This window comes from Hyla sarda, chromosome 3 (genome assembly GCF_029499605.1).
Source record: "Hyla sarda isolate aHylSar1 chromosome 3, aHylSar1.hap1, whole genome shotgun sequence".
In the NCBI taxonomy this organism is placed as follows: domain Eukaryota; kingdom Metazoa; phylum Chordata; class Amphibia; order Anura; family Hylidae; genus Hyla; species Hyla sarda.
Window position 1 is genome coordinate 203,252,154 of NC_079191.1, and position 23,963 is coordinate 203,276,116.

The window sequence follows — 23,963 nt, forward strand, 5'->3', positions numbered from 1 at the left end:
ATAGTAGATTAAAAGCTCAAACAAAGAGTGTTTCACCAAGAGCTCCATGCAGCATGTCCAGCATCTTAGCAAGTCAGGATATAATGAAGTATTATGAGCCCAGAGCCTAGTCTGGGCTGACATTAAATAGACACGCCATAGAACCAATGGGCTGAATAAGCCAGAGGCATTAACTTTTCCCTTACCAGGGAACATAAAACTGTTCACACACAGCAAATCCAATAACTGTGTGTGAACACAGGCCAATACAGACATGACAGTATTAGAAAGGAATTGGGCAACTATAAGCCTGTAAGTCTGAAATCAATAGTGGGGAAATGAATGGAAACTCTTCTAAAGGATAGGATTGTGGAACATCTAAAATCCCATGGTTCACAACATAAAAGACAACATGGGTTTACTTCAGGTAGATCATATCATACTAATCGTTTTGATTTTTTTGATTGGGTCACTAAAATAATAAATAGTGGAGGTGCAATAGACATCGCTTATCTAGAATTTAGTAAGGCTTTCAACACTGTCCCACCTAGAAGACTTATCAATAAACTGCAGTCATTGAGCTTGGACTCCCATATTGTTGAATGGATTAGGCTGTGTCTTATGGACAGACAACAGAGGGCTGTAGTTAATGGAGTATATTCAGAGCAAGGTCTTGTTACCAGTGGGGTACCTCAGGGATCTGTATTGGGACTTATTTTGTTTAATATCTTTATCACTGATGTTGCAAAAGGTCTTGATAAGGTCTTGGTAAGATGTGTCTTTTTACTAATGACACAAAGATTTGTAACAGGGTTAAAGGAAAACTGTCAGCCGGTTCACCCACACTAAACCCAATACACTGGGTAGTAGTTTGGGTGAACTGGAGTCCATAAAGCGTTCACTTACTTCAGTGTGTGCCCTGGCCACTGAGTTCTCCCCCGCTAAAGTTCCATTTGTCCTCTCTTCAGTAGCGCTTTAAAGGGGTCCCCCAGCATCCATATCTCTTTGGGTCCCGGAGGAAGGGGCCTAAGCCCACCCCCCGTGATTTTCATATTCATTTTCTTCAACTCCTTGTCCTAGTGACGTGGAGTCATATGGAGTCTGCTGGGCGCATGCGCCTGATGTTTTTACGCAGCTCTCACGTCCTGATGACTTTAGAGTTGTGCATCCGGAGAGCACTCTGCTGTGCATGTGCCGGGCCCTCGCTACAGAAGTTGGTAGTAGCGAGGGCCCGGCGCATGCACAGTTACACTGAACAGAGCACTCCTAACAAACCTAGGACGTGGAGTTGAAGAAAATGAATATGCAAACCACGGGGGCAGGCTTAGGCCCCTTACTCTGGGACCCAAAGAGATATGGACGCCGGGGGACTGCCTTCAAAGTGCTACTGCAGAGAGGACAAACTGGGGAGAACTCAGCAGCCAGTGCACACACTAAAGTAAGTGAACGCTTTATGAACTCCAGTTCACCCACACTATCACCCAGTATATTAGGTTTAGTGTGGGTGAACTGGCTGACAGTTTTCCTTTAATATTCCTGGAGGGATATGCCAAATGGAAAAGGATTTGGGTAAACTAGAGGAATGGTCAGATTTCTGGCAGATAAAGTTTAACGTGGATAAGTGCAAGATTATGCACCTTGGAAGTAAAAACCCTGAGGCAGAGTAAAGACCAGTGATGGCGAACCTATGGCACTCTCTGCGGTCCCGCGTTAGCTTTAAAAATGCAGGGACCGCTTGGAGGTAGAGCACGCAGGGACGTCACGTCACTGACGTCCCGTGCGTGCGCCCGTAAAGCAGAGCAGAGCGGAGCATCGGGGAGGACCGAGGATTACGCGCGCATGGTAAGTGACCAGCGGGACGTCATCTTCGGTGTTCCGACACAGACATACAGCCTCCAGCCATACACTGTATATGGTTGGAGGCTGTATGTCTGTGGGGGAACACTGCCTGTCTAATGTGGGGTAACACTGCCTACCTAAGGTGGGGGGGACCCTGCCTAATGTGGAGGAACCCTGCCTGCTTATGTGGGGGAACCCTGCCTGCCCAATTTCGGGGAACCCTGCCTGCCTAATGTGGGGGAACCCTGCCTGCCTAATGTGGGGGAACACTGCCTGCCTACTGTGGGGAAACACTGCCTACCTAATGTGGGAGAACACTGCCTGCCTAATGTGGGGGAACACTGCCTGCCTAATGTGGGGGGAACTTTACTGCCAACCTTGTGGGGGGAATCTATACTGCCAACCTTGTGGGGGGGGGGAACTATACTGCCAACCTCGCGGGGAGAATTATACTGCCAACCTTGTGGGGGAAATTATACTGCCAACCTTGTGGGGGGAATTATACTGCCAACCATGTGGGGGGAATTATACTGCCAACCTTGTGGGGGGAATTATACTGCCAACCTTGTGGGAGGAATTATACTGCCAATCTTGTGGGGGGGAATTATACTGCCAACCTTGTGGGGGGAATTATACTGCCAATCTTGTGGGGGGAATTATACTGCCAACCTTGTGGGGGGAATTATACTGCCAACTTTGTGGGGGAAACTATACTGCCAACCCTAATGTGGGGGGGGGGACTATACTGCCACCCTAATGTGGGGGAACTATACTGCCAACCTAATGTGGGGGAACTATACAACACCCAATGTGGGGGAACTATGCTGCCAATCTAATGTGGGGAACTATACTACACCCAATGTGGGGGAACTATACTGCCAACCCTAATGTGCAGGGAACTATACTGCCAACCTAATGTGGGGGACTTTACTGCCAACCTAATGTGGGGAACTATACTACACCTAATGTGGGGGAACTATACTGCACCTAATGTGAGGGAACTATACTGTACCTAATGTGGGGGAACTATACTACACCTAATGGGGGGAACTATACTGCCAACCCTAATGTGGGGGAGCTATACTGTACCTAATGTGGGGGAATTATACTGCACCTAATGTGGGGGGAACTATACCGCCAACCCTAATGTGGGGGAACTATACTGCCAACCCTAATGTGTATTCTGCTTTAATTGCTGTGCTGGCACTTTGAGGGGAAAAAAGTTGCCGTGCATTACGGTTCGGGCACTCGGGCTCAAAAAGGTTCGCCATCACTGGTATAGACTATGTGATACAGTTGTATGTGTTAAGGGAAAAAGACTATTCATAAGTATTCAGAATATTGGGAAGACTAGATGGGCCAAATGGCTCTTATCTGCCAACACATTCTATGTTTCTATGTTTAAAAATGGCTTATGAGGGAAGTGGGTTAATTCTGAATGTCATTATTTGACTTATGATTCACCAAATAAAGGCGTGTATATTAAGTGAGAAACTTGGTTACTCAACTTATCCTAAAATATGGGAACATCCATCCACTTTACATTTCCTGAGAGCCCTAATCTTTGTGTATTGTTTTTTTTGTCTACTGCTTTTCGAGCAATGACTAATGACAGACCAGAGAGTTTTGACTTGTTACACACCTTGACACCGTAGGTGTTTCTCTTCGGGTAAAAAATCAACACTCTTGCTATTTCTGTGATGAAACATATTTACATGTAAGTTTGAGAGATATAATTATATTTTATATGGTTTTGAAAGGTAATCACCTTTATTAGAATAATGAAGTTAGAAATTGTGAAACAAAGGTATGTAGACCACATAGACCACAACATTAATAAGTTATGTTTTGCAATCATAAAGAAGCAAGGAAATGAAAGTAATATATTCAGTCAGTATAGTAGCATAGCGTTACATAGTTACAAAGTTTGTAGAAAAAAGACAACAGTCCATCAAGTTCAACCTAAAACCCTACTGTGTTGATCCAGTCAAAGGCATCCCCTGCCCCCATGAGGCTGATGCCAATTGCCCCATGACAGAGGGAAAATTCCTTCCCGACTCCAATATGGCAATTTGAATAAATCCCTGGATCAACGTTCCGTCCACATAAATCTTGTATCCATAACCTGTAATATTATATTCTTCCAGAAAAACCCCCAGGCCACTTGAACATGATTATTGAGTTAAACATTAGAATATATTGTGTGCCAGAGACTTTCATAGTCTCACTGCTCTTGCAGTAAAGAATCTGTGAAAGAAATACTTGTTGAAGAAAGAACCAGCACTCCTGTTTTATTTAAGCCATTTAAAAACATATAAAAAAAAGATAAGGAAAAAAGCTAAAATGTGCAAAAAAACACCAACGCGTTTCAGGAGGACCCTTTATCAAGGCATGGTGAGTGTGAAATCGAACCCGCATAAATTCATATGGATTTAGTTAGTACACTCCCCTTTTCACATTTCCGGAAACCCTCTGACTTCCTTTTCTCCGATTTAACCCTATCCTCAAAAAACACTAAAAAGTTTGGGTTAAATCCTAGAACAGGAAGTTAGAGGGTTTCTGGAAACGTCAGAAGGGGAGAGTACTAACTATATCCATATGTATTTATTCGGGTTCGATATCACACTCACCATGCCTTGATAAAGGGTCCTCCCGAAACGCGTCAGTGTTTTTTTGCACATTTAAACTTTTTTCCTTCTCTTTTTGTATACATTTTTAAATGGATTAAATAAAGCCTTCAAGTTTTAACCCTTTTACACAATAGCCTGTTTTGACCTTAATGACCAAGGCAAATTTTCACAATCTGCGTCCACTTATTTGGTAATAACTTTGGAATACTTTCACTTATGATAGCGATTCAGATATATTTTTTTTTTATTATTAGTGGTAAATTTTGATTGATATATTGTGGTTTTTGTAAAAAAAAAATTAAAAATATGCATTTTTCTAGATTTGATATTTTCTGCTCGTACGACAAATAGCCATGCCGCACCAAATTAATTTACATATACAATATGTCTACTTTATGTTCTCATTATTTGATCAACATTCTTTTACTTTTTTAGAATGCTAGAGGGTTTATACTTTTAGTAGCAATTTTCCAGATTTTCAAGAAAATGGCAAAATCAGATTTTTCAGGGACCAGTTCAGTTCTGAAGTGAAATTGAGGGCCTGTATGTTAGACACCCCCATAAATCACCCCATTTTATAAACTGCACCCCTTAAAGTAGTCAGAATGACATTAAAGAAGTTTATTAACCCTTTAGACGTTTCCCAGAAATAAAAGCAAAGTGGAGGCGGAATTTAAAAATTTAATTTTTTTGTAGATTTTTCATTTTAATCCATTTTTTTTTCTGTAACACAGTAGGTGTTGACAAAGAAATAAAACTCCTGATTTATTCCCCAAATTCTGATGTACTTAGAAATATCCCATATGTGACCTTTGTGCGCTATGTGTCTCTCACACAGGCCTCAGACATGAAGGTGCGCTGTGTGGATTTTGGGGCATCCCTTTAGTTTAGGATATGTTGTTGGCATCATTATAAAATTACAGGGGCCTTGGGGTGCAAAAATATTTTTGGGAGACAAGTTGACGCTTTCATTGGTACCATTCTGGGGTACATGTGACACTGATCTTTTTTTATTTAATTTTTATGAGGTGGTATACATAAAAAAAATCTATTCTGCCGTTTTTGTATTTTTTAGGTCGTTCGTCATGTGGTATAAATGAAATGTTATCCTTACACTGCAGGTTGATATGATTACGGCGATACGAGATTTATATACTTTTTATATTTTAGTTCATTTATGGCATAAAAACTATTATTTTTTTTTAAATCATGTTTGTAAGTCGCCGCATTCTGTGAGCTGTAACTTTTTTGGGGGGTGTATTATACACATATATAATTTTATTTTATTATTTTTGATATTTTTTCAAATTTTTTTCTTTTATTTTTCAAATTTTTTATTTTATTTTTTTTCCACATTTTTTTTTTACTTTTTTTATTTTCACACTTTTATTTTACACACTTTTTTTTACACTTCTGTTATTTTTTTTTACTATTATACACATAATTCAATGGAGTACACATCTGTACTCTAATGAATTATTCCTATGTCTGACAATACTGACAGACATAGGATAGATCAGCCCCTACCTTAGGTAGGGACTTATCGCTCATGTTGCCATGACAAAGGAGGCCAGTGTAAAGCCTCTGGTTGCCATGGCAACTATTGGTGCTCTGCTCCACAATTGCGCCTACTGATGAGCATTGTTATTAATATTATCCATTGACGCAGGCACCGTATGGTAAGTATAGGTTGTATATTATGTGCTATTATGTATTCTACATATTTTTGGTTTTTTATTTATAATTTTTTTTTTGTTCAATAGATGGAAGCCAGGCGTCGTAGATACTGGGTTCATCCGATCAACCATTTATGTGAATCATGTGGCGACATTGGACATCTGTACCAGGAACTTCGCAGGTATGTTTATATTACCCCTATATGTTTCTGCCCATTGATTGCTATCTAACCACAGATAATCCCTCAAGTTGTGTCTCCAGATGTTGCATAACTACAACTTTCAGCATGCACAAACAGGCAATGGTCATGCTTAGAGTTGTACTTGTATGCCTCCAGCTGTGGCATGACTACAACTTCCAGCATGCCATATTGCTGTCATTGCTTGCTTAAAGTTGTAGTTTGGCAACAGCTGCAGGCACACTAGAGGGGAAACAGTGAGTTCAGTGTTTCCCCTGCAGTGTGCCTCCATTTTTGTAAGAACTACAACTCAGAGCATGCACTGTCGATTCGTGCAGGCTGTGTTTTGTTCCCAATAGTGTAAGGTATTGCCCCCCTTTAATAAAAAAGAGGAAAAAGAACGCCGTTTACACGTTTATTACAGTACTGTTTCCAAAAAGGAGCCTGTAGCTGTTCCAAAACAACATCAACGAGCATCGCCAGTGACTGGTCGGACATGCTTAGAGTTATGCAACAGCTGGAGGCACCCTGTTTTGGAAACACTGCTGTAAGGAAGATTTGGTGGTGGAGTCAAATGCCATGCTTCCATCCCTATCAATCCCTATGCAAAACCTATGTTTATTCAGGAGTGTTTTTTTCAAATGTTTTCATGTGTGTGGGGTTTCTGCTGTTCTGGCAGGATGGGGGCTTTGCAACGCCAATATTACCCTTGACTATTTTTCCTGACAACGCCTCTTTAAAAAAATACTACGTTTGCTCCTTCCCTCCTGACACCTGTTGGGTACCCGCACAACACGTTACATATACATAAGAATCCAGAAAAATTGGGTCTCTAATTTTTGTGTGCTTTTACTCCGTTAACCCCTTTAAATGTTTTTAAATTTGGGGCATCAACTACATGCTAGTGTTGAAAAATAGTTGTTTTAAGTTTACTTCTCCCATTTGCTGCTCTTCTTGTGAAACACCTAATAGAACAGTGATAATTTGGATTTTTGTTGTATTTTATTTTATTTTTTATAAATATCTACATTTTTTTTGGAACAAGTATCCAGAGAAGTTCTCTTTGTGAGGATGCCAATGGAGGCCTTTGATAAGCTGCAAGAAATTCTAGTTCCACATCTGCATGACAGGACACCAGACTCCGTCGAGCCATCACTTCTACATAATGTCTGTTGATCACATGATCGTAAGTTTTTTTTTGGTGGAATCATGTATCTAACAACAGTGAGGCACAGATTATGCTTTTGTGGACATTTGTCATGGCAACCATTATTAAATGTCCATCAAGTCGATGGGCATGGGGGAAGATTTATCAAAACCTGTCCAGAGGAAAAGTTGCTGAGTTACCCATAGCAACCAATCAGATTGCTTCTTTCATTTTTGAAAAGGCCTCTGAAAAATGAAAGAAGCGATCTGATTGGTTGCTATGGGCAACTCAGCAGCTTTTCCTCTCGACAGTTTTTTTCTCTATTTCTCTTTCAGATTTCTCACAACAGGGGAGAGTTTTGCATCATTGCACCTCCAATTCCGAGTTGGAAAATCTACCGTCTCCGGAATTGTGAGGTCAACATGCCACGTGATCTGGCAACACTTGCAGACCAATTCTCTGCCCAGTCCAACCCAGGAGACATGGCTACAGGCAGCAGCAGGCTTTTAATCTGTATCCCAATTACCATACCGCATAGGCGCCTTTGACGGGAAGCATATACGAGAGCAGCAGCCATCGCGATCAGGATCACAGTACTTCAATTATAAGAAGTACTTTTCTGTGGTCTTGATGGCGGTGTCTGATGCCAATTACAAATATATTGCCATCAATGTTGGCGCCTATGGTAGTATTGGGGACTCACGGGTGCTGTTGACATCAGAATTTGACAAGCAAGTGTTGCGAGATCAGGTGACTCTGCCCCTGCCAAGACCTCTTCTGGGTACTACGCATCCAGTCCCCTTTGTCCTGGTATTGGATGAGGCCTTTCCTTTGATGAATAACCTGCTGCGCCCATACCCACAGAGGGGACTGAATGCCCGAAAGAGAGTTTTTAATGCAAGGCTGAGCCGGGCATGATGCTTCGGGATCACGAGTAGTAAGTGAAGGGTCTTCACCTGTGAAATGCAGTTGGATGAGACCAGAGTTGATGCAGTCATCAAAGCTGCGTGTGTCCTCCACAACTTTGTTCGGGACTATGATAGCTCGGACTTAGAATAGCTTTGAATGGCTCCCCCATCAATTGTGGTATGGGGCGGCCATCCAACAGTGCTGTACTTGTGAGAGAAACCTTCACTGACTATTTCATGTCTCCCGAAGGTGCCGAGTCCTGGCAAGTTTAATAAGCCTTGGTGATCAACAGACGTTCTGTGGAAATGATGGCTACACACAGAAAGCAGCTTGACAAGAGTCTCCATTGGTGTTCTCATCTCCTGCCGACAGCCTGGTTTTTGGCCCTGCCCACCCTATGGACTACCTACTTGGATCCTATTGTGCTGTTGGCAGCCTGCCTTTGCCCACCCTTGGACTGCATACTTGGATCATATTCTCCTGTCGGCAGCCTGCCCTTGCCCACCCTGTGGACTACATACACTGCTCAAAAAATAAAGGGAACACTTAAACATCACAATGTAACTCCAAGTCAATCACACTTCTGTGAAATCACACTGTCCACTCAGGAAGCAACACTGATTGACAATCAATTTCACATGCTGTTGTGCAAATGGAACAGACAACAGGTGGAAATTATAGGCAATTAGCAAGACACCCCCAATAAAGTAGGGGTTCTGCAGGTGGTGACCACAGACCACTTCTCAGTTCCTATGCTTCCTGGCTGATGTTTTGGTCACTTTTGAATGCTGGCGGTGCTTTCACTCTAGTGGTAGCATGAGACGGAGTCTACAACCCACACAAGTGGCTCAGGTAGTGCAGCTCATCCAGGATGGCACATCAATGCGATCTGTGGCAAGAAGGTTTGCTGTGTCTGTCAGCGTAGTATCCAGAGCATGGAGGTGCTACCAGGATACAGGCCAGTACATCAGGAGATGTGGAGGAGGCTGTAAGAGGGCAGCAACCCAGCAGCAGGACCGCTACCTCCGCCTTTGTGCAAGGAGGAGCTCTAGCAGAGCCCTGCAAAATGACCTCCAGCAGGCCACAAATCTGCATGTGTCCACTCAAACGGTCAGAAACAGACTCCATGAAGGTGGAATGAGGGCCCAATGTCCACAGGTGGGGGTTGTGCTTACAGCCCAACACTGTGCAGGATGTTTGGCATTTGCCAGAGAACACCAAGATTGGCAAATTCGCCACTGGCGCCCTGTGCTCTTCACAGTTGAAAGCAGGTTCACACTGAGCACATGTGACATATGTGACTGTGGAGACAACGTGGAGAACGTTCTGCGGCCTGCAACATCCTCCAGCATGACTGGTTTGGCAGTGGGTCAGTAATGGTGTAGGGTGGCATTTCTTTGGGGGGGCCGCACAGCCCTCCATGTGCTTGCCAAAGGTAGCCTGACTGCCATTAGTTACCAAGATGAGATCCTCAGACCCTTTGTGAGACCATGTGCTGGTTCGGTTGCCTTTGGGTTCCTCCTAATGCAAGACAATGCTAGACCTCATGTGGCTGGAGTGTGTCAGTAGTTCCTGCAAGAGGAAGGCATTGATGCTATGGACTGGCCTGCTCGTTCCCCAGACCTGAATCCGATTGAGCACATCTGAGACATCATGTCTCGCTCCATCAACCGAAACTACATACATGAAGACGGGCACCACTATATGAATAAAAGATGGGGTGCTATCAGGGGCTATAACAAGAACTGTAAACCAAAAAAGGAAGAAAGCTAGCCACTATATAAAGATGCACACCACAATTGTACTATAGAAAAGTATACAAATCTTTATTGAATCACTTAACAAAAGCGCAAACATTTAAAACCACTAAAAACATCAGAAAACATGGTGGATGATTATAATCCAAATAACCACCTACCCCCCCCCCCCCAGTATACACAATAAGTAAATGGTAAGGGTCCCTGGAATGAGAGCCAGAGTGAAAGGACCCACCTGCATCATCCAAGCTGGAAGCCAATAACAAGTGTTGCCATGACCCAAAAAATGAGCATAAAATGGCATAAAATCACAACCAGCTAATGTTAAGCTATAGCTAACTATTGAACAATGTGCATATGTGCCAGGGGCTACCTCACCAACCAAGGAGGGGAATACAGCAGCTCAACGCGTGGAGCACATTCAACTATGTAAAGACTAAAGTATTTCATATGATTAGTTAATTCATTCAGCTCTAGGATGTGTTATCTTAGTGTCCCCTTTTTTATTTTGCCCTTGACCACCCTGTGGACTAACTACTTGGGCCATGTTGCATACTGTACAATCCCACTACCACCCTGTGGTCTGCCATTTCACCACCCGGTGGACTATCTTTTTTTCCCCTGTTGAGTAAAAAAGTTAACTAACGGCATCTTGTGTGTTGTATTTTTTTTTCTAATTTGTGTTGCTACTTTGAGATTTAACTAAACCATTATTCTACACCTTTATGTGAGGTGGTAATGTGTACGCACGCCAAATTCATGAAATTGTCACTGGGCATTTATCACATGGCCAGGAACCATTTAATAAATCTTATGCACATACACATTTCCACCACACTAATGAAAGGGTGTAGAATAATGGTTTAGAGAGGTACATTATTGTTCACATTGTAGAATTTCACATAGATTCTGCAGCTGCAGAGTCACTTTGAATGCAAAGAGACTCTGCTGCAAAAAGCACACAGCAGAATTTCTGCGTCAAATTTTTCAAACATATTCTGACGCAACAGAGTCCCCTGCGCTGAATCCCCTCTGAATTTCCATATCAGAGGTTTCTGGAAGGGAAATTCAGATTTGTGTGTACGATGAAAAGAAAATATCAAACATGAACATCGTAAGCCAACATTTTTTTTATTACAATATAAATTAGCATGTATACAAATTAACAGACCCATATCACATACCCCCACACCACCCCCCACCATGCACCTAACCCTACCTACTGGGTGCTGCTCTGTTTGTTCCGGTTGCTGACTTGGATGCTAAGTTGCTTAGAAGTTTCCACTTGTGCTTTAGAAAAAAAAATGTAAAAAAAAGTTTAAAATTAAATTTTTATGCAGGCCACACATATGTCTTTTATTCTAAATTTCATTTTTTTTTTTTTTTTCAAAAATGAGATGGGGGGGGGGGGGGTAAAGTTGTTATTATGAAGGGTCATAATTCTCTTTTACCATTTTTTATTTTGTGAATATTAAAACGTTTATTCTTTTTTTTTTTTTGAGAAAGTACCAATAGTGGGCTAAACCATGCAATCTTTTGATTGCATCCACTGTTCAATGCTGAGGTTTGGCTCAGCTAAGTTCTGTGTTGCTCCAACCTGCAGAGCCTGGCTGTAGCAGCATTGCTCTGATTAGATGGCTAGGAGACAGGTAAGGGCCCTCCCTCTGACCTCTCAGCTGATCAGCCTCCCAATGATCTCCGCTGAGCTGCCTGGACTGTTTTACTTTCTTTTATGCCAACTTTGATGGTGGTGTCAAAAGGGTTAATTCAAGACATCCAACTGACAGAATAAAAAAAAAATACAGGAACGCAATTCTAGTGTATTACCCCAGATGACAATGTATTAAAAAAGTGAAGATCAAAACTGCTCACCAAAGTTGGTTATGCTGAGAGCATAACATCTGTACAAGCATAGTAAATGAGCGTGTCAGCAGCCCTGGAGTACCCAATCCCAGCAGGATGTTGGCAAATGGCAATGGTTCACAAGTAGAAGAAAAATCCTCCTTCTTGATAAAGATCTCGGTCCGAGCTAGAAACGCGATAAGTGTTGCTACCACTGTATGTATGTGTGATGGAAAAATAAAATCCCATTTTATGGGAGAAGCGCCAGGACTGGACGATTTGTCTTCTACTTGTGAACCAATTCAAGACATCGGCCTGATCGGCAGCACCAGGCGTTAAGCCTGGGTCTTGGCTGCTACTAGCAGTTGGGACACACCGGGTTTGATGCATGTTCAACAAGTGAGCACACTTCAAACCCCATTATAACGGACATCAAGGTGTACAGGTACGCCCTGCATTAAGTACCAGGACACAAGGGTGTACCCATACACCCTAAGTCCTAAAGAGGTGAACAAACAGGCATGAACAGATTAAAAAGTATACTTACCAAGTTTCCGGGTCAGTAAAAGGAATTGCAGTTCCTTTTCATATTTCAAAGTTGGAGTAGAGGGTGTTCGCCACTTCCTCCCAGGCATCGCGTATCTTTTGCTGGTTGCTATGGTATGCGTTATACTTATCCCACAATAATGGGCGAGACTGGTAAACAGATAATTTTGTTAAAAAAGGGAAAATTTATCTCTTGGGGACCAAAGGCATACCTGTACGCCCTTGTCCCGCTCCCCTTCTATAACACAGGGTCAGGAGCTGATGCTGCATCATAGCGGGTCGGTACCGGTGTGTATCAGCTGCCGATACCCATGTCTAATGCCTGACATCAATGGTCGCAGTGATTTCCAGTATTAACTACTTAGAAACCGTAATCATAGTTGATGGAGGGGTCTAAAATAGAAAAATAACTGTGTGTGCAGCTCAGAGGAACTGACCTGGACCACCGTGCAAAAGACATGGTGAAAAGATCAGCTGAGAGGACAGCAGGAGTGCCCTTACCTGCCTCCTTGATCTCAGATCTGTGGCTCGATGCTCCAGGAATCAGCAGCAGCATGGAGCAATCGAGCACAGATAACACTGATCAATGCTATGCTATCCATGCTATCATTTATAAGAAAAAAGATATATATATATATATATATATATATATATATATGTATTATAATAGAGAAAGTTCAATACTCCGGCACTTGCAAACACCACCTCTTAATCTGTGTGTAAGTCCCGTTGCAGGAGTAAGTTGGGTGCTAAATCCTAGAGTGCACACAACGCAAACTCAATATATATACATAAAGAGAAGGAAAACACTCACCACTTAAAGTACCTTCAAACGTGATACTTTATTGCATGAAGATCAGTTGTAGCAGCATACAATAGAAGGCATAAGTGCAGCAGGTGCGGACGTCGTAGCGTTCGTGGCAGTGATGACAGCTGTTTCGTGGGATACTCCCACTTCCTCAGGTCACCTGAGGAGGAAGTGGGAGTATCCCACGAAACAGCTGTCGTCACTGCCACAAACACTACGGCGTCCGCACCTGCTGCACTTATGCCTTCTTTTGTATGCTGCTACAACTGATCTTCATGCAATAAAGCATCACTTTGAAGTTACTTTAAGTGGTGAGTGCTATCCTTCTCTTTATGCATATATATATATATATATATATATATATAGTTTTTTGGTAGGCAGCACTTCCGAGCTTGAGAATGGTGTTGTGAGAACACCGAAACGTCGCTGCTGTTTGCTTTTGGAATAAAGCCACTTTTTTGATATTTTCACTACTATTGAGTGCTGCGGTCATCCTTTATGTTTTATATATATATATATATATATATATCGCAAACCTATAGAAGTTGGATATCATTTCAATCGTATGGATCCACTGAATAAATATAAGATGTCATTTTTAACAAAAGAAAGCACTGTGTGAAATTGATAGCCCACAAAACTACACAATGGCATATTTTTATTCCAATTTGGCACTACAAATATTTATTATCACGGTTCACATACATTTTTGGGCTGAAATGCTTGATGTCATTCCAAATAAAAAATGTTGGCGCAAAAAACAGGCCCTTATATGAGTCTGAAGGTGCAAAATGTAGGAAAATAAGAAACAGGAAAATGGCTCTGTCCTCAAGGGGTTAAAATAAAATAAAAAAAATAGTAGGAATACTACAAAACCCAGCATGTCCAGGAAGGCGTGTAGTATCAGGCCGCACGAATTCCGTGTGGATTCCGCGTGAAAAAAGGCTGGAATTCCACGCAGAAATTTATCAGCGTGAATTCCTCTCCAATTCCTCAGTATGAACATACCCTAATGAGTTGGCAAGTGTCTGCTGACAAGAAAGTTGCCCAGATTCTGGGCTGCAAACTCTTCACATCCTCTCTCCTCTCTTTTTAATATTGTCCCATTATGTATTATGGGTGTTTTTAAACCTCCTTTTATCTATTGCATGTTGCTTATTTTTATAGATATTTATCATTATAAGAATGCAAACTGCACAGTACTACTGTTTCGGAAAATGTAATTTAAATGTACATGAAAGTGTAAGGCTAAGTCTCCACTTGGTTTTTTGTCCTGCGTTTTTAGGGATAAAAAAAATGCCAGAAAAAACGCCTGAAAATCGCCAGTGCAATCGTCATCATGTGTTTTTTTCTGGTGTTTTTTTCCAGGTTTTTTTTTTCATCTGTGTGGAAATTGCATTTTTGTCACCTTTTGGTGTGTTTTTATTTTAGGTACCCAAAATTTGTTGGGTACCAAAAAATAAAAAGGATGCTGCAGTGATGGAAAACATTCTATTAAACGAAATGTATATATTTTATAACCAACTTTTTATTATTTTTTGATAAAGTGTGTGTTTCGCTTTTTTTCTCAATTTTTTTCATTTTTTAGATAGTACTACTACTTCCAGCATGGAACAGACTGTTCCATGCTGGGAGTAGTAGTACCTGTAGTAATAGACAGATCGCCCCGGGTATCAGTCCTGACACCCGATGCGATCGTCCATTATATAGCACAGATGCCGCTGTATACAGCGCTCACATCTCTGCACTGTACTCCGGCCAGTGATGTAAATAGAACATAATTCATTCATATTTCCCACCCAGAGCTGTGATTGGCCGGATGGTTGCAGCCAATCACAGCTCTGAGAGAAATATGAATGAGTGAGTGGCCGGCCCAGAGTATAGTACAGAGCAGGAATGCAAGCGCTGTATACAGTCTCTCCATCTCTGCTATAGACAGGACGATCACAGCGGGTGTCAGTAGTGACATCCACTGTGATGTGTCCTTAAGCAGGCACTACTACTCCCAACATGGAGCACACTCTGCTCAATGCTGGGAGCTGTAGTATCTGCATTAATAGACAGATCGTAACTTCTGACACCCACTGCGATCTGTCTATTAATGCAGGTACTCCAGCTCCCAGCATGAGGCAGAGTGTGTTCCATGTTGGGAGTAGTATTACCTGCAGTTATGGAAAGATCACAGCGGGTATCACTCCTAACACCCGCTGTGATCCTCCTGTATAATGTACAGATGCAGCGGCCGCTCTCCTATGGTCCCCTGCACGGCCGAATATATACACATATTCCTATTTCTCACAGAGAGCTGTGATTGGCTGGAACCTTCGGAATATGTGTATGTATACATCAGGGCAAGGGACCATAGAAGAGCGCCCGCCGCATCTATACATTATACAGAAAGATCGCTGCGGGTGATCTGTCTATTAGAAAAGGTACTACTACTCCCATCATGGAACTGTGTGTTCCATGCTGGGAGTAGTAGTACTAACTAAAAAAAAATGTAAAAAATAAAGAAAAAAAGTGAAAAACACACACACAATACATTTTTATAATTGTCGGCTACATTTTTATTTCCCCGCACACATAAATTGATCCCTGTTTAAAAAGTAATAAAATGTTTTTTATAAAAAATAAAAATTTCGTTAGATCCAATTTTTTCCTTCACTACTGTATCTTTTTTTTAATTTTTTTTAATGGTACCCTAAGAAATTTTATTCAAACAGGTATCTCCCTCACTTTTTGGATCGCTAAAGTTCAAAAAAGATTAAAAACCGCCTGCAAAAACGCCAAAGTTAAACCCCACATATCATTATTTCTTATCGTTTTCTCACTCCCATAGACTTCTATTGGAGCAAAACGCCACGATTTTGACTAAAAACGCCGGTTTGAGCGACATACAGCGTTTTTTTCAAAACGCCAAGGAGCTGAAAAAAACGCAAAAAAAGTGAAAAAATACCAAAAGGATAAAAAAAAAAAACGCCAAAGTGAAAAAAACGCCAAGTGGAATTAGAAATTTGCGATTTCTCATTGATTTACAGCTAACATCTGGCCGCTGCGTTTTTTGGCCTAAAAAACGCCATGCGCCAGAATTGGCTTTTTTCTTGGCGTTTGCCAAAAAAAAAAAAAAACAAGTGGAGACTTAGCCTAAGACCGTTTTACACACTGGTTACTTTGTTCTCTTGCAGGTATAGTAGAGAAAAGTTAAAAGCACTACAATGGGCCTTATTTACTATGGCTCTTCAGGGTAAATGTTGCAAGGTTTTTGTGTTGCATGTGTCACGTGCCAGAAATCCCTACAAAAAATCCAAAATGCCCTACTAACTCCACTTTACTCAGAGAACCCTACAAAGAGGTGTGGCCATTAGGAAAAAGAGGCGTGTCACCAAATAAAAACACTACAGTTTCTAAAGAAGCCTACAGGTTTACTAATGTTTTCACATAGAATGTGGTGGATTTAAGCTCTGGAAAACCCGACAGGTCAAAGCATGTGTAAAAAGAGCAAAAGAAAGTGGGAAAATCACCAAATACAACGTACATTAGTAAATACCATGGAAAAATACCTGTAAGAAACAAAAACCCACAAAGTAATCCTAAGATAAAGTAAAGAATAGTTTTCAGTTTGCTCTATGGTCTTTAGTCTTCTACTACGAAGACATAACGCACCAGTGGATGTCCTGACTGAGTAACTACGCGTAATTGCAGATATAATACATTCCAGTCATGATTTTTATTTATTTACATTATGGCTCTGCAATTATCCAGGTACAATAACATTACTCAGTTACTTCTGGTGGTAGTTTAACAGTAATTTATCTGTTTAACCAATCTCTTGCTATAACAGGAGACATTCCTAGGAAGTGATGATTAGCTACTGTTGTACAAGAAGGCTAAAATATTAATGTATACAGATGATATTCTTTCCTTTTGTTTTTTTTCATAGACCAAAATCCCAGAATTAATTGGTTTAGTTAAAGAATTTGGCGGTTACTCAGGACTAAGTATTAATTGGTCTAAATCTTCATTGCTTCCATTGGGAATAACCATGAGGTAAAAGTGGTGGAAGATTGGGAAGGGATAGATTATCTGGAGTTTAAAATTACGACAGAAGTCAAGGATTATGTGGCACTGAATATTAGACCTATGATTAAGAAGGTGGAAAAGAATGTTATAACTTGGAATAATTTACCTCTTACAATGGCTGACAGAGTTGGTTTAGTAAAAGGAGTTTTATTACCACTTATTCTGCATTATTTGAGAGTAGCCCCAGTCTGGATTCCAGACAAATTTCTCAAGGAAATCGAATGAAAGATAAATGAATTAGTTTGGGGACGTTCCCTTGTCAGGATGAAGCGAAGATTCTCAAATCTCCTCATTTGGGGATCCCAAATTTCCGTTTATATTATGTAGCCTCAGCATTGGAACTTTTAGGTAAAAAAGATGGCCTGATAGGGGACATATGTCTGAGAAAGTGGGGTCAGGATAGTAATTTTGTGGCATGGTTGGAATCTGGAAAGGTAACGAGGAGGATTGGGGAGCATCTCCCTTTTCAGGTGTATTTTGGAAAAATATGGATTTGGCTGAGGAAATTAATTGGGTTTAATGGAAGTCTCAGTTGGACACCCTTATGGGAAAATTAAAATGTCACTAAATTGATAAAATGTCAAAATGTTGTGGTCTGGGACATGTTGGGAATGAATAAGGTTCATCGGGTGGTGAGAGATAAGAATTTATTGGTTTGGGATGAAATTAGAGCACTCCATCAGCTAGAGGCAAACTATAAATTAGCATATATTCAATTACACAATGCTTTTTACAAGGACAAAGAATACCCAAGATGGGAGATTGGATGTGACATGATGTTTGAGACGATAGAAGGGGATAGGGGAAAAGAGAAAAAGTTGGGAAACTGTATAAGCTATTATTGGTAAACACAATGTCAATGTCGAATAATTATCTTAGGAGTAGAGAGTTTGGTGAGATTTCTATATAGGAATGGAAGGTGGTGGTAAATGATATATTAATATTAGTCAAAAATTGGTATTATTCAACAGTAACCACAAAATATTGTTTTTTAGATTATACATAGACTACATTTTTCTCCTTGGTCACTGGGCAAAATGGGTTTGAGGAGGGACGCTAAGGGGGTGATTTATCAAAACCTGTACAGAGGAAGAGTTGTGCAGTTGCCCATAGCAACCAATCAGATCGCTTCTTTCATTTTTAAAAAGGCCTATGAAAAAATGAAAGAAGCAATCTGATTGGTTGCTATGGGCAACTGGGCAACCTTTTCTCTGCACAAGTTTTGATAAATCTCATCCTAAATGCCCAAGATGTCAGAAAGAAGAGGCAGGATTAGTGCACATGTATTGGGAGTGTGGTGAGGTTCAGACATTTTGGCAAAAATAATTGAAATGTGAATAGAGCCTTGTTGGTAGTGATTCCATGGTCTGCAAAAAAGTTCATATTAAATGTTGGATTAAAAGAGGGCAAGTTTAGAGAAGAGGGCAAGTTTTGACAATGTAAGGGTGTGGTTTTCCCTGTCCCCTCCTCTGGCGGAGGGGGAGGGGGGAAAAGCAAGAGATATAAAATGTATATGCTTGATATTATTATTTATTACTATGTATATTGTTCAAATTAGAATTTGTCATATACATTTTTATATTTAAAATGATTTAAAAAAAAAAAAAAGGAAATAAAAAAAAAATCTCTTGCCCTATAGTGGCATAAATGACATGATGGGACTGTGATTCTCTTATCAGGGTACGTTGACACTGGGAATGCCCACCCGGAAAATTTCTGGGCGGAATTCCGCAGGCTACAGTACCAGTACAATAAGCTGGCTGTAGGAACGCCCAAGCAAATTCAAGATCTGCACGGTGCAGCAGAATCCCATTGAAAACAACAGAATTGCTAGCGGAATTTTTGCAGCTGGATTCTGCTCAGAAATTCCCCCGTGTAAACTAACCCTCAAGCAGTTTTCCTGGAAAGATTGCAACACTCAGTATGAAAATTTCTAAAATATATGGGTGTATAATGTGTTGTAATCTCCAGGGGTGTTACATATTACATGTGATTCCTTATTATGTGTCTTACAATCCAACACATGCATCTACTTGTCTGAATTCCTTATATAAAAGGGCATTCTAAGAATTGTGATTCATTCAAAACCTTACAATAGTACAATTATGGGAAACTAAAATGACGTTCCAATCCTTTCACTCAAGTTTTCACATTCATTTTTTATTTTATTTTTTTATATAGTAAATACATTAAAATTCTTCCATAAAGTTTATGTCCTGCTTTGGTTCTCTATATAGTATATGACAAATCTGTTTCAATCTAAAGGTGAATCTACAATATTTATAAAATATAATCATGATGCTTGACCTATTTGATGCATACCTCCATCTACAACTAACTTTTTATATGTTGTTGCACTCATAAGCCAGCTTGCAATATACTCCTTCCAAATTCCTATTTGTGTCAGAAAAAAAGTAGCATTTTTAGTTTATTATTGGTGGAATTTTGCATCAGATTTTATGTTTAGGATCACAGAGGGTAATCTCCACTGCAAATCTGCTTGCAAATGTTGTTGGGTTTTTGGTATTTCTGAACTTACGCAAAGGCTGGTGTCACACATGGTGTTTTTACCTACTGTACGTTTATTGGCTGAAATAAGATCCGGTCAGGTTTTAGCCTAAAATCAGTAGAGAAAAGTTAAAAGCACTATAATGGGCCTTATTTACTATGGCTCTTCAAAGTACAGTGGGGATCAAAAGTTTGGGCATGCCAGGTAAAAAATATTTATTAATGTGCATAAAGAAGCCAAGGAAAGATGGAAAAATCACCAAAAGGCATCAAATTACAGATGAGACATTTTTATAATATGTCAACAAAAGTTAGATTTTATTTCCATCATTTACACTTTCAAAATAACAGAAAACAAACAAAATAAATGGCACCTGCAAAAGTTTGGGCACCCTGCAGAGTTAATATCTTCTACTGCCCCCTTTGGCAAGTATCTCAGCTTGTAAACACTTTTTGTAGCCAGCCAAGAGTCTTTCAATTCATGTTTGAGGTATCTTTGCCCATTCTTCCTTACAAAAGTCTTCCAGTTCTTTGAGATTTCTGGGCTGTCTGTCACTGCTCTTTTAAGGTCTATCCATAGATTTTCAATTATGTTGAGGTCAGGAGATTGTGAAGGCCATGGCAAAACCTTCAGTTTACACCTCTTGATATAATCCCCTGTGGATTTCGAGGTGTGTTTAGGATCATTATCCATTTGTAGAAGCCCTCCTCTCTTTAACTTCAGCTTTTTCACAGATGGCATCAAGTTAGCATCCAAAATGTGCTGAAATTTTATTGAATCAATTTTTCCTTCTACTTGTGAGATGTTCCCTGTGCCACTGGCTGCAATACAACCCCAAAGCATGATTGATCCACCCCCATGCTTAACAGTTGGACAGAGGTTCTTTTCATTAAATTCTGTTCCTCTTCTTCTCCAAACGTACCTTTGCTCATTCTGGCCAAAAAGTTCAATTTTAACCTCATCGGTCCACAGAACTTGTTTCCAAAATGCATCAGGCTTGTCTATATGTTCATTTGCAAAGTTCAAACGCTGATTTTTGTGGTGAGGATGTAGAAGAGGTTTTCTTTCTGATGACTCTTCCATGAAGACCATATTTGTACAAGTATCTCTTTATAGTGGAATAGTGTACCACAACTCCAGTGTCTGCCAGATTTTTAGGAGGGATTTTGCAGTAAAACGTGGGTTTTTAATTGTTTTACTCACAATCCTGCGAGCTGTTCTGTCTGATATTTTTCTTGGTCTTCCAGATATTGCTTTAACTTCCACTGTTCCTGATGACTGCCATTTCTTAATTACATTCCGAACAGAGAATATTGACATCTGAAAAAGATTTGCTATCTTCTTATAGCCTTCTCCAGCTTTGTGAGCATCAACTATTTTCAGTTTCAGATTTCTAGACAACTGCTTAGAAGAACCCATGGTGCTGATTGTTGGGGCAAGGTCAGATGAGTCTGGGCAATTAAAACCTTTGAGATTGACATCACCTGGTCTTCTCAGGTGATGATTGAGAACAATCCATGACACTGGCAGGTCTAAGCTTTGCAAAGGGGGCAGTGCATGCTATAAATTCTGCAGGGTGCCCAAACTTTTGCAGATGCCATTTTTTTGTTTTTTGTTATTTTGAAAGTGTAAATGATGGAAATAAAATCTAACTTTTGTTGACATATAATAAGAATGTCTAATCTGTAATTTGATGCCTTTTGGAGGTTTTTCCATCTTTTCTTGGCTTCTTTATGCACATTAATACAAATTTTTACCTGGGGTGCCCAAACTTTTGATCCCCACTCTAAATGTTGTAAGGTTTTTGAGTTGCATGTGTCAAGTGCCAGAATTCCCAACGAAAAATCCAAAAAGCCCTACTAACTCTCCACTTTACTCAGAGAACCCTACAAAGGGGTGTGGCCCTTAGGAAGAAGAGGCATGTCTCCAAAAAAAACTACAGTTTCTAAAGAAGCCTACAGATTTACTAATGTTTTCACATAGAATGTGGTGGATTTGCGCTCTGGAAAACCAGACAGGTCAAAGCATGTGTAAAAAGAGCAAAATAAAGTGGGAAAGTCACCAAATACAACGTACATTAGTAAATACGATGGAAAAATACCTGTCAGAAACAAAAACCCTCAAAGAAAACTACACTCCAATCTTAGAAAATGAGGCCCAGTGAGTTCTTTGTGTTGTTTTTCTTTACTTCATTGAATGTTGGCAGAAAAACACCACCTGGTCTCTCTAGTCTGCCCTTATATTATTTTCTTAGAGGAGTACTCCAGCGCAAAATAACTTATCTCCTATCCAAAGGATAGGGGATAAGTTATAGATCGTGGGGGGTCCGAGCGCTGGGCCCCCCGGGATCTCCCCCTCCATGTATCTCTATGGGGTACATGGAGGGGGCGTGTCGGCCGCCGCGTCATGCGGGGATGGAACGCCCCCTTTCCTGTATATTGCCGCGGCCCCATACCTGAAATCGCGGGGGGCCCCAGCGCTCGGACCCCCCGCGATCTATAACATCCCCTATCCTTCGGATAGAGGATAAGTTATTTTGCACTATAGATGTCCTTTAATTTTTTATCTTATGATGTAAATATATGTTTATTTCAGGCATGCTTATATTCACTTACTGTAGATGCTGAAGTTATGGGACTGTTTATATCCCATTTGGGGAATACATTGGAACATCTACAAAAGGTATGCTGACATATATAGAGTACCATGGCACAGTCCCACCAGTTTCAGTGCAGGACTTTAAGGCACAGCAAACTGCTCATTCAAAACAGAAACTGTATATGTTCGGGAAACAGACCGACTGTAGCTACTAGCAGACTATGTTTATTCTTTTGAACTCAATGGGTCCATCTTGAGTTTGCTGCAGTATTTTTTTATTGCTAAAACATCACTACAAAATACTGTAATTGACTTGATCCTTATAAACATACACAAAAAGCTTTGACTAGTAAGTGCAATGACATTTTAAAAGTTTGTAGTAACTGGGGATGGAAATCCTTACAGTTAGACATTTCTGCTTTCATATTAAGGCTACAAGTCCCAGCCTAAATGCAGGTCTAATGACCTGAACTGACAGCTGCCAAATTTTATGAACTTCAATTTCACTATTCCTTTACATTATTACTTTAAGTATTATTCCATTAGTCTTCCAACATATGATGGCCCTGACATATGATGGATTCAACTTCTCAGGGTCTTTCACAGTCCATCGTAAGTTGAATAAAGCATCAATTTACGATGCTTCTCAGCTGCAGAAGTTAGCACTGCTGACTTCTTCCGATGACTATTGTATGATGGGGGAACCACACTGAAGCAGCCGCTTGTCTCTCACCTGTAAATTCCTCACTAATCATTCCTCATGAATAGAGGGGTGTTCTGGCACTGCACCTTTGTGCCACTTGTCGCAGCCTCTACCAGCACCTGCAACCACAGCCTGGAGTGAGGGTCGCCCAGTCTACCATCTGCGGCAGCATGCAGGCTCCTACCCGGCTGCTGTTCTCTGAAGCCTTTCTACTTTCTGCCCAAACTTTCTCCCGGCCGTGCTCAGCCCTGCTACCTAGGTCACTGTCTGCAGCTCACATCCTGGTGTGCACTCCAGCTTCTCTACATAGATGCTGCATTTCTCTCCTGGCTACAGGTGCCCCTGCATCACAAGGCCTGGCTCCTCACACAGGAGAGGTAGCTCCTCCACTTCACTTACCTCCATAGGCACTGAAGGAGCCATCCGAGCATATTGCTTGGCTATTGCCATCTCTTTTACTGCCATTCTAAAAAGTGATAAACTAGTTTTCAGTTGCTCCTTCTGTAACTTTATAGTTAAGATAAGGTTTATTTGAACTTTGTTGTGCTTAGTATTTAGTACGGTTTCATATTTTCTTATATTTAGTTAAGATTTCAGAAGCTTTGGAACTAATTATCAGTTCATTATAAAGTTATGGACTCACCATACAATGGTTGTCTAAGAACCAATTAATACTGTATGTTTCAGGTCAACTCTATATGTTTCTGATAATAGCTCATATATAGATCTATCCGCCACAAGAAAGGAATATCTCTCTACTA

General features: G+C 40.7%; 1 protein-coding gene across 1 annotated transcript in view; it reads left to right on the plus strand.

Annotated features, from left to right (window-relative positions):
• Nucleotides 1–23,963, plus strand: part of LOC130361023 (uncharacterized) — a 229,556-nt gene that overhangs the window by 43,638 nt on the left and 161,955 nt on the right. Inside the window, exon 2 of the mRNA XM_056563582.1 lies at nt 6,212–6,306. Coding sequence (XP_056419557.1) covers nt 6,212–6,306 — 95 coding nt within the window. The remainder of the gene's footprint in view (nt 1–6,211; nt 6,307–23,963) is intronic.